Source organism: Schistocerca americana, chromosome 2 (genome assembly GCF_021461395.2).
Source record: "Schistocerca americana isolate TAMUIC-IGC-003095 chromosome 2, iqSchAmer2.1, whole genome shotgun sequence".
Classification (NCBI taxonomy): domain Eukaryota; kingdom Metazoa; phylum Arthropoda; class Insecta; order Orthoptera; family Acrididae; genus Schistocerca; species Schistocerca americana.
Window position 1 is genome coordinate 901,703,820 of NC_060120.1, and position 12,710 is coordinate 901,716,529.

Genomic DNA, 12,710 nt, shown 5'->3' on the forward strand with positions numbered 1-12,710 from the left:
CATTAGTTGTTGATCGTCAGCAAACACTCTTCAAGTATCGGCACTCAAATTGGTATGAGGGTTGGAACTTAAATAGTGACAACTATTTATTCATAATCGATACAAAAGAGTCACATGTTTGAACCTGTTACTGTCCTTCGAAGTAGTCACCAGCATTGTGTAGAACCTGTTGCCAGCAATGTGGAAGGCATAGTATACCATTAGCGGAGCCTGTTCTGCTGATGGTGTGAATGGAGCGGTCTACTGCCTGTCAAATCACTGGAACAGTTCTGAAGTGAATGCCATAAAGTGGTTCCTTCATCTTCAGAATCAAATGCACAGTATTAGTGATCTTTTTTGGAGCATCACCTGCAACCAGCTTTGCGAAAGAAGCGGTGACACTTTCTGTGCAACCTACCCATCATTCTGCACGACAATGCGCAGGTGCACACAGCGCAAGCTATGGCTGCTCTGTTTGGTTGATGGGACTGGGAAGTACTGTACCATCCACCATAATCCCCAGAATTAAGTCCTTGTGACTTAGATTTGATTCCGATGATGAAGGAACCACTTCATGCCATTCACTTCAGAACTGTTCCAGCGATTCGACAGGCAGTAGACTGCTCCATTCGCACCATCAACAGAACAGGCTCTGCTAACAGTAAACTACGCCTTCCACATCGCCGGCAACGGGTTCGACACAACACTGGTGACTACTTTGAAGGACAGTAACAGGTGCAAACATGTAACTCTTTTGTATCAGTTGCGAATAAATAGTTGTCACTATTTAAGTTCCAACCCTCGTATAATCAACAGTAGAGCAGTTTGCACTGGTCTGGCTTAATAGCCCATACCTAAAAAAGGTAGGTGTGCAAATCAACTAGGCCATGAGTATTGTTAGTAGGTCAGTACAATCTGCTCCAACATAATGGTTACCGATCTTAAGACACATTCCATCTCCTGATGTCAAATGGAAGAGTATGCTACTGCGTGAATACCAAAAGACTGCTAATAACACTGACCTCCATACACTGAAAAATGTGTTCCCGCATAGTGAAAAAGACCACGATCAAGACATCCCACTCTTATCACAGCCACGACGCTCACGGAAACTGAATTCAATACCATCACTGAATAAAAATTCTGCTGGCAACAGAACTGTCCTCTACACTGTCTGAAACTGCCATGCATCTGGAAGAAACCCCTGGTTTTGACCAGCCTTGGACAACTTTGGATTACCCTGAACTGCATCTGAACAGGCCATGGAATATGTGCAGACACACTCTAAAAGTGGGGGAAATCTTTATCACCATCATTTCACGGCAGTGTGGAATAACAGACAACTGCTCATGTCGTACCAACATGTCCCATCCATGCCTACAAGGGTCCTTTTGAAGATTTCCTGCCAGCAATGAGTAGTGTGATAAAATACATAGAAGACCTTGATATCCATATACAGCTGTTGTTATTTGTGCTATTTTATGCTGGAGAGCTGTGTTTAAATGTTGATATGGAGTAGTTTTGTAATCTTTGTATATGTATTACCATGTGATAAATAATAAGTAATAAATTGGATGAGATAATGACTCGGATGGCAGAAAAACCTGAAGAAGACAAGATGAAAGCAATGGTGTTCATGGATGACTTCATGATCAGGGGAGACAGGGAGAAGGAGATTCAGGAACAGCTGGATTATGAGGAAGAAAGTATGAGACAAATGGTTCAAATGGCTCTGAGCACTATGGGACTTAACTTCTGAGGTCATCAGTCCCCTAGAACTTAGAACTACTTAAACCTAACTAACCTAAGGACATCACACACATCCATGCCCGAGGCAGGATTCGAACCTGCGACCGTAGCGGTCGCGCGGTTCCAGACTGTAGTGCCTAGAACCGCTCGGCCAAAACTATGAGACAAAATGGAATGAAATTTAATGTAAACAAATGTGTGGTCATGGTTACAACTAGAAAGAAAGATAGACCAACTAGTGCAGTAAGGACTGGAGGTGAAAAATTGAGAAAGGTAGAAAGCACCAAGTACTTGGGAAACATGACAGAGGAAAGGGGAAGAAATGAGAAAGAGATAAGTGAATGTAGCAGGTGGGCAGAAGCATTCCTACTCAGCGTCAGGAGCCTGGTTTGGAACAAAGATGTCCCACAAAAAGCCAAAGAAGTAATATATGGAAGTTTTTAACTCCCAATACAAACCTATGCATCTAAAACTACATCCCAACACTGCCCTCTGCATCCAAAACATGGGTAATGAAAAAGAAAGAGATGTAAGCAGAATTACAGGCATAATTAAGATAGGAATGAGAAAGAGAGAGAAATTAAGGTATGAAAGGGTAAGGGGAATGGTGAAAGAGGAACCCTTACAGAACGGGACCCAAACATCACTACTAAGATGGTATATGCACTTAAAGAGAATCGAAAACAAGAGGACTCCCAAGAAGATATGTGAAATGGAGATGTGAAGGAAATGACCATGAGGAAGACCAAGGGATAAATACAGTGCAATAACAGGACTAGACAGCGAAGCTTATGTTTCTAACAGACCTAGCCTGGGGCTGGAAACAATTCAAGATGATGATCATTCCTCCGCATGTAATTTTATAAGCAAATAAAAAGATATTCTGCTGTTGCAAAGAGGATGAATATTTTTGTATTTTGTATGGAGAAAATTAATAATTCAACCAACAAATGCACTACAAATTAATATATAATGATGTTTAGAGCAAAAACGAAATCTACTGTCCACTAAATTAATTTACTTTCCCAAGTAAGAGCTAAAAATGCATTAAACATATTTTCTTACTTAATTGAGTATTCTAACGTTCCGTTCTGGTCTGGATGAAGTTCAAATTCTTGATCAGGCTCTGCACTAACATCATCAAATGACATATTTGGACGATTCTTGTATCTGCAAAATAACAAAAACATGCACTGTACCATGTATTGCTAAATTGTCATATGAAGCATACAAAAAGTATACAAATAATAGCAAAATAAACAGAAAATATTTATAAAACCTAAACTGTGGTTACAACATACAGCATCCTTTTTTAAAAAGAGGGGGGGGGGGGGGGGATGCACAAAAGAGATGAGATCATTAAGTGCCTATATCTTAGCTTGAACTGGATTGTTTTTCAGGAAAAGCACTATGTTGTTCTTGAAGTTAATCAACCACATAAAGACATAAGTGGCATAATGAATTATGACAGTGAACTTAAAATGCTTGTTAAAGGCTAACAAAGTAGAAAGGTAAAATTAAAGTTACAAAGTTCATCCTTTCTTATGAGGCCATTCAGTATTAATTTCAAGGATAACCGGCATCCATGCTCGAAAATTAAATCTCTTTCACCATGTTGCTACAGCAAGTAAAGCAATCTACAAGCTGTACAGTTATCAATTGAAGAGAGAAAAGTCTGAAAATGAGTCCATAATCATATTTTTGATACTTTATTTTACAGGTCCATCTTGATCACACGAACTTTTACACTTTACTATTACCAGCTTGGGCTACTGCCATCTTCAGATCTGTTACAAACAAAAACAGTGTGTAACCAACTAAGTTCAGTTTGCTGATGTTACATCTATAAAAGTCCTGGTGCTACATAAGAAAGATAAAAAGCGTTTACATGATTAACAGCCATCTATACCAGACATATATACCATAAAATATTCTGATGTATAAATGTCAAACTAAACATGTAGGTACATAGTAAGTGCTGGTGATGCTCACAATGTGTCTAGTATTTATACAAGGAAACTGAGGCCAGCAGAGGGCACTATAGTTAGGGTACATGATTAACCAGTATCGCAAATGTAATGGTTAAAATGCAATATGCTTAGTCATTAATTAAAATTACTTCACATGGCAAAATGAGTGTCTGACAATAAAAGATGTACTGACATACTATACAAGAAATTGGATTCATGCTTAAAATCCACCTAAAAAGTGCAAATACTAATAATGTGTGCCTTTCAAGGTAAAACATACAATTGTATAAAAGCCAGTATAAAATGTGTAAGATTAAAAACATCTATACAACAAAATCTTCCGCCTGACAGATCAATTACTGTAAATGTAGTTGTACAGTAATTAACAAATGGTAAGGTAATTAACCTGTACAGGATCTGCTAAAAACTTCAATAGCTAGATGACAAATGTACATTTAAGTCTAAGGGGTTAAAAAAATTAACATTGTGTTAGAAAGCAATGCACCATCAGTGATTCAAAACAGTTAGATAAAAAGCAATGTGGGGTTGTTTAAAAGATTACTATGGTTGAAAAGACTGCCGAACACACAATCTAGTGTGTTCCTACATTAACAGGTGTGGTGTACTTTGTACTCCATATCAATTTGTCACTTATCCATCACTTCAATAGAGGTGTACTTACAAATACCTCATTTATTAGTATGATGATATTATTTCAAGTTGCTTAATCAACAATCTTTGCTACATATGGTATGCTTATAACAGAATTACACAATGGGATCCTTAATACACAAGTCTGCCAACTGTATGAGATAAAGTATTTTGGTTTTATATTTATAATTAGATGGTTTCTTTAGTTAAGATCACAATATCTAACTTTTTTATAATAAACAAAAATGTTTTTATAATGTTTTTTTCTTGTGACATTGAAGATTTTCTTCCATTTACTCTGTCTATTTGTGAATCATGGCCACTATAGACAATGCTTTCTTCTTCATCATCAGAACTGCTTTCATTCCCTTCTGAAGCTTCAGCATTGGAATTCGTATTGTATAGTTCGTAAAGTTTGTCAGTTGTCATGTTTTTATGCGATTTGAACAAGAAAAACATATTTTGTAATTTACAGACTATGTGAAATAAAACCAGATGCAAGACAGTAGCTATGTTAGTGAAAGTAGAAAAACTAAACAGAGGAAATTCCACTTCAGCAACCAGATTTTTTACGTGAAATGAGACACACTCACTTTTAAACTTCTCACAGATGCACTACAGGTGTTTGAGAATGCACACAACCTATCAGCACAACAGCCGAAACACTAATGAAGGAATAGCTGTTTGTCCAAACCCGACAAAGGATGTAAGCTCACAAAAATTGAACTTAGTTTTCATATGGCATACTTTATATGCCAGCATGCCCATACCGTCGTCTCCTCATGGCAAGATGGATGAGAGGAAGTTACCCTAGCCATATAGAGGGATTTAATCTCCCCGAGGGAAGATGCCCATCGTTCGTGCCAGTATGATAGAACATTGCTATGTATAACAACACTGAAAACATTCAACAAAACAGAATAGCTAAAATGCCTGGGTAGTAGAGTTGCAGCCTTCGCAGCAACATCAGCAGTCTTATTCCTCAACATGTCCCTTCTCCCTGTTACATGATTTTTGGTGTTCCTTTTTCTGCCTGCAATGATTGAATTTGTGTGACCTTGGGCTGTTAGAAATAATTAAAAATTTTACATGAAAGTACCTTTGTAAGAATGAACTGCTTTTGTTTCAAAGGAACTTATTTTCCCTTTTTCTGTTGTCAGAGAATGGCAACAGGGTTTTGTCATTGCATCTTTACTGTGTGATAGCTCATTCTACTTTTAAATGTGCCAACTTCCTGTTCAATACCTTTTCTGTCTACATCTACACCTATAATCTGCAAACCACAGTGAAGTGCTCGCCTATAGGTTCTTCCCATTGTATCAGTTATCAGAGCTTTTTCCCCACTCCATGCATATATGAATTGTGGGAAGAATGATTGATTATACCCCTATGTGTGCATTGTAATTAGTCTAATCTTGTCATCATGATCCCAATAGGAGGGTTGTACTATATTTCTAGACTCTTCAGTTAAAGTTGATTCGAGGAACACTCTAAGACAGCTTTCAAGGTATATTTTACATCTGTCTTCAAGAATATACCAGTTCAGTTCTTCCAACATCTCTGTGACACTATCCCATAGGTCAAACAAATCTGTGACCATTTGTGCTACCTGCTTTGTATACATTCAATACTCTCTGTTAGTCCTATTTGGTACGGATCATGCACACCTGAGCAATATTCTAGGAGTGGTCACACAAGTGATTTGTAAGCACTCTCCTTTGTTAACTGATTGCACTGTGATATTTTACCAATAACCTGAAGTATGTCGCCTGCTGTACCTACAACTGAAGCTATGTGACTATTCCATTTCATATCTCTGCAAATTGTTATAACTAGTATTTGTACGAGATGATCAAGCATTCAAATCATAGGATAGTATGTTTTCTTCAGCTCATGCAGTGCAATATTTAACTTTCTGACATTCAAAGTTAGCTGACAGCCTTTGCACCACTTTGAAGTCTTGACAAGATCAGACTGAACATTTGTGCAGCTTCCCCCCCCCCCCCCCCCCTCCCCAAACAGTACTTCATGACATATAACTTTATCAACTATGCAAAGCCTATGGTTACTATCAATATTGTATGCAAGGTCATTAATATAAAACAAGAACAGCAAGCATCTCATCACATTTCATTTGGGCACACCTGAAGTTTCTTCTGCAATTATCGATGACACACTATCCAAAATGACATTCTATTATTCCACCAAGAAATCCTCAATCCAGACACAAATTTTGCTTGGTATCTCATATGATCATATTTTCGACAACAAGCTTCGGCATGGTGTGTGAAATGCCTTTAGGAACTCAACAAACACTGCATCTACCTGACTCTCATCCCCCATGGTTTTCAGAAAGTCGGGGGAGAAAGAATGAGTGGGTTTCAGCATGATCTGTTTTTTTCAGAATGGATGCTGGTTGACATGGAAGAAGTCATTCTGCTGCGATAATTCACTACATTTGAGCTCAGAATACATGCTGCGATCCTACAGCAAATGGATGTCAGGTATACTGGACAGTTGTTTTGTGGCTTAGTTGTGCTGCCCTACTAGTAGATGGGTGTAACTGTTTGCTTTCCTTCAACCTCTGGGAATATTTTTTGTTCACAGGATCTTCAGTATATTATGGTTAAAAGATGGGCTAACTTTGTTATAGAATCTGATAGGGATTCCATTAGGCCTCTATGTAGAGAGTAACAACTACTAACCTGTTTCACACTGGTGTTACAGTACTGTACATATTACTATGTGATGCCTCCATACATAACTCATTCTTGTCATCTACCTTTTTTAAAGATGACTACAGTATCTTTGTACTTCTTTCGTAATCACACTTCAGTTTGACAAAAAAATTATGCACACAATTAATTTTTTTCACATATCTATTTTAGATCCTTCAACCCATATCTTCATGTCAAACATGCTATCTCACTAAAATTACTCTTCCCAATTTTTCTTCTGTAGAATAATTTCTTTAAAGGCATTATTTACCTCCTCATTCCCCCTCAAATAAAGCCTTTTTCTGTGTGGAACTTGTCTTTCTATTGCTGTTCTGTGTTGCTGAAATGAAACTAATCATGGATTAAAATAGAAACCTTAACGCACAAGTTTTTCAAAGTTAATTATCAGGTGCATTAGCACAAAACCTTACACAAGCCACAATTTACGTGAACATGCTGCATGTATCAACTTGTCTTTTACAGAGACTGGCTCTGTCTTTAGATTCAGACCATATGCAGAATCCAGACAAATTTATTCTTATTCCTATTGTAAGTCCCCAATTGGCATCTCATTCAATTGCTTTTTACGCAGGATGTTGCAAAGGAAAGGAGTATATTAGGGTTTAACATCCTGTCAACTTTGAGGTCATCAGAGACAGCATAAGCTCAGAATATTTCAATGATGGAGAAGGAAATTGGCCATGCACTTTTAAAGGAACCATCTGAGCATTTGCATGGAGTGATTTAGAGGAAACACAGAAAACCTAAATCTGGGGTGACCTGACACGAGTTTGAGCCATTGTCCTCTCAGCACTGCGAAGATTTCCTCCCATTGTAGTTAGTTAATCATGTAGAAACAGCAGGTACAAATTTCTCTGCAAACGTGGATGACTTACATTATATGCCACAACTTTAAGGCCCACCATATTCTATGGGAATTTCCAAACAGAGATGCTACTGGAACTAATTCATAACTGTTATATAGGACAAACTGATTAGTAACAACGAGACTTCAGAATGCACAGATCATGTGTCGAACAAATCTTTAATCTGAAACTGGTAACTGTGTATAAAAAACAGAGGAGCAAGAATTTCATACTCACATTTGTAGAATTCAAGAAAGTCTGTGATTTAGTAGATAGATAACACTATCCCAAAGTTTGGAGGAGAGAAAATCCAGTGAACTAATTAAACAAACTTTAAGCAATACAACATCCAAAGTAAAGAGGAAAGCCTTCAGAAACCATAGACCTTGAAGATCAAAACTGGAGTCAGGCGGGGAGACGTACTCTAGCTTTTGCTATTTAACTGTATATTTGATAAGATGAACAGGGAATGGTCAATGGTGAGAAGAAATCCAAGGATTGATGGAACAAGAATCAGGTGAAAGGAAAAAAAGGAATAAGGTTGATTGTCTGGCATTCGCAGACAATACTGTTACACTGTCTGAATCATTCGATGCAAGGAAGGAAAAAAGATTAGAACTCTACGTGCCATCAACAGTGAGACAAGCTGAAGCATACCTATCAATATCTATTGAGAAAACATTGTATATGACAAACATTAAAGCAGCTCCTAGGCGGATAACAATAGAAGGAGGGAAAATTCAAAAGGTGAAGAGATTTAAATACTTGGAAGAATGGGTAAAAAGTGGTCTAGCATAAAAACAAGCAATGAGAGTGTGAATAAATAAAATGATTTTAGCACACAAACTAACTAAGAACATCTACAATACGAATAACATTTGAGTCAATGTAAATTGAGACTTGCCAGACAGTAACCTGTCCTGAAGCCTCATACATGACATAAAGTCTGAATCTGGTAAGAACATGCGTATTTAAGAGGCTAGAACCATGGAATGAAGGATACCCAGGACAACATAGATTCATCCAAGAACAGGAGATGCTCAATATAGAATGCAAGTGAACCGAGAACTGTATACCTAGATTGAGAGAATCTTGGATATCATCGTAAAAAGAAGCAGCATGTTGTTTACACACATTCTAAGGACTGATCAGGGAAGGCTGACACATCAAATAATACAGTTTCTTGTAAACAGGAGAACCAAAGTATGTTGGATCTGTGAGATTAAAAGGCATCTGGAAGAAAAGCGAAAACAGGTAACAAATATTTACAACATGGTGATTTTCATAAAAAAAATTTAGGCTTTCACAGTTTTCCAGAACAGAATTAGACCCAGGGCAACATTATCATGTACAGAAGAGCACAGAATGTTGCAGAATATGAGAATGAAGGAATACTGGACAAGGATAAAGACCAGAAGAAATGAAGCTAACATGAATTAATAAGGTCCTCAGACAGCTAAAATGAAAGGAGGAGGATTATAATATGGTTATAATTAATAATGGCTCACCAACGGTGATCCCTCCTGCAGGCAGAAGACCAACAGAATTCAATCTCATATTCATGTTACAAGATATTAAAAATGTGGCAAAATGAAAAGTAAAGTTCTACTTCTAAAAATCAGATCACTATACTCAACCATTGAAGTTACAAGTGAGGCAACATTATTCCATAAATATTATAGCAACAGCAGTTGGAAAACTGGAAATACGAGGCGTGTTATTTAAGTACCATTTTGCCACACCGCGGCCGCTGCACTATGGTCGGTGTTCTGAGCATGCGCACTGGGTACCTACATCTGTTGTCTACACACTAACGCCATTACAGTTTGATTCTTCCTTGTTTACATTGTGTACTGAGTGTTTAAGATGCCTCCGATAATCGTGAGGCCCACCGACTGTGAAGTACGGGCTGTTATAAGATTTCTTAGTGCTAAAGGCCTAAAAGCGATCAATATTCATCGTGAGATGTGTGCAGTTTACGGTGAAAACGTTATGACTGATGGAATAGTAAGAAAGTGGGTGAGAGCATTTAAAGATGGCCACACAACTTCGTAACAACGGAGTGGGCGTCCTTTGGTCGTTAATGAAAGTTTGGTGCAGAAAGTGGACAATAAGGTGAGAGAAAACAGACACTTTATGATTTCCTCCTTGCGGGATGACTTTCCTAATATTTATCATAGTGTTTTGTATGGCATTGAGACCAAGCAGTTGAATTACCGAAAATTATGCGCATGTTGGGTACCGAAAATGTTGACTGATGTGCACAAAACCAAACGTTCAGACATTGCATTGACTTTCCTTGAGTGGTACCACAACGACGGTGATGATTTCTTAAGCCAAATTGTTACAGGCGATGAAACATGGGTGGCCTATGTCACACCAGAATCAAAGCAACAGTCCATGGAATGGTGGCATTCAGATTCACCCAGAAAAGTGAAGTTTAAGCAAACAATTTCTGCCTAGAAGATCATGTGCACAGTTTTTTGGGACAGAAAAGGAGTATAGCTTGTGGGATTTCTGCCTCGTAATGAGACAATCAATGCAGCAGCTTACTGTAAGACACTGCACACTCTACACTGTTCAATTCAGAACAAAAGACGTGGCAAGTTGAGCAATGGCATCATTTTGCTGCAAGACCATGCCCATCCGCATGTGGCAAATCAGACCAAAGATCTCATCACATCTTTTCGATGAGAAACTCTAGATCATCCTCTGTACAGCCCCGATTTTGCGCCCAGTGACTACAATCTGTTCCTGCACTTGAAGAAACACCTGGGCGGTCAGTGTCTTCAAGACGATGACTAAGTCAAAACAGTGATGATGCAGTGGTTAACAAGTTAGGTGGCAGACTTCTATGAGAAGGGTATTCAAAAACTGGTACAACGTTATGACAAGTGCCTCAATATTGACGGAAAGTATGTGGAAAAGTAGATTAAGGTACAGGCTTTCATGTAAAAATAAAATTATTGAGACATTTTAGCATGTCTTTTTTTTAATTTCGAAACAGTACTTACTTAAAAAACACACCTCGTATTATAGTAACAGCAGTTGGAAAGTGTTTGGGAGAGATACATTAACATTCTGCTAAGTTAAAAAGAATCTGAAGATTGTTTTAAACACTACAGTACTTTACTAGGCATGGCCCTGTTTCAGATGTTATGTCCTTATCTTGCTTCTAACTTTGAATCGACTTAACCAGCCAGTTATAGGATAGCCTACAATTTGACATGGACTCTGAGCCAGTGCACAAATTGCCATTTTTCACATCAACAAACATTGCCAGAGGTGAAAGAAGTGCTAAGTGAAGGATAAAAATCCTAGGGTTAACTGAGGATCGAACCCAAGACCTTTGGATTTTTAATCTGTACCTTATCACTGAGCCAATGAGCCACATGTTATGTTAGAAAGAGAAAAAGCTGTTTATCTGATAGTTTCTAGTCAGGAATGCTATAAAGAACTACTCACTGCAACTAACAATGCTGTACACAACTCTACAAAGACAGATAATAGTAATCACAGACAGAAAACAGGGAATACTCTGAGGGGCCCTACAGCTCAAAGATAGTAGCATCACAAAGACTTACATTAAGGTCCTATAAAAACCAACAAATCTGAGAAAATTATCCACTATACAAAGAGAAAAATGAAGGCTAAGTCAGCTATTAGAGAAGCATAAACAAGATCTGTGGGTTACTTGCAGCAACAATAACATTTTGAAAGTGTGGAAAAATTAAAAGTGTTACAAAAGTGCTAGCAAGAAGATAATCCTGATTCAGAGAGAGAGGATGGTTAGACGAAATATTAGATGGAATAGTTTCTCCTCCTCTAGAAAGAGGTCCCATTACACATTTGACATGACAAGAACATTGGATCCACTTCCCAGTTGCGTGAAAAAAGTTAGAGAAGCCACAAATGCTTTACACAACAGTAGCACCTGGTTTTGATGAAATCCACTACTCGTTCATAAATTGGAAACCACAAATAACACTGCCAATCCTGAAAACTGGAAAGGATCCAAGTAATACCTCCAAACAGAGACCCACTGCTTTCTCACCATGTACTGGCAATACTCTGGAGAGAATGATCAAACTGGTGGACAGAATTAAATAGATTATTCGCCAGAACACAATTTTCATTTTAAAGAGGGAAAATTGTTTCAGACAGTTTAACATTATCCTCCTCAGACAAAACGGCAGAGATGACAAAAGAAAACAAAGAGACTCTATTGTTCTCTGATACCAATGGGGCCTACGATCATGTACAGGTTCCAATCTTGTGACAAAAATTCAGATTATTAGGTCTTCCAGAGATATTTCATTTGTAGAATAAATTTGTATCTCATAAACTGTAAACTGTTTGTTAAATGCAAGCAATGACAATCAGGATTGAGATTAGGAACATGGGACTGCCCGAAGGGGCCACACTAAGTCTATTAAATTTACATAGGAGGCATAGAGATGTTAGTTCTGCTATCACCACATACGGGAGCCAAGTTTCTAGGTTGCAATGTTGTATTTAACCATGAACAGCGATGTCCTCAATATGTTGCAAGCATCAGTCATGGTGAGAATAGTGTTCTGTGTAGTTGCAAATGCATTATTTTGGAGCTATGTGAAGTCGAATAAGGGTTAACTGTTCGTGCTCGTATGGTGGATGCTTCTATAACAAAGCTCCAAGAGGCACCATATCAAACACTTATATCGGATACAGAGAAAGTAGACAAACATTATCTCCCAAGTCACAACATGGAGAAAAGTATCTGTTGACTTATCATGACA

At 37.9% G+C, this 12,710-nt stretch overlaps 1 protein-coding gene across 1 annotated transcript in view; it reads right to left on the minus strand.

The window, feature by feature from the left end:
- The window catches only part of LOC124595269 (PITH domain-containing protein GA19395), a 64,309-nt gene that overhangs the window by 6,295 nt on the left and 45,304 nt on the right, over positions 1 to 12,710 (minus strand). The window contains exon 4 of the mRNA XM_047133943.1: positions 2,794 to 2,898. Within this exon, the coding sequence (XP_046989899.1) occupies positions 2,794 to 2,898 (105 nt within the window). The remainder of the gene's footprint in view (positions 1 to 2,793; positions 2,899 to 12,710) is intronic.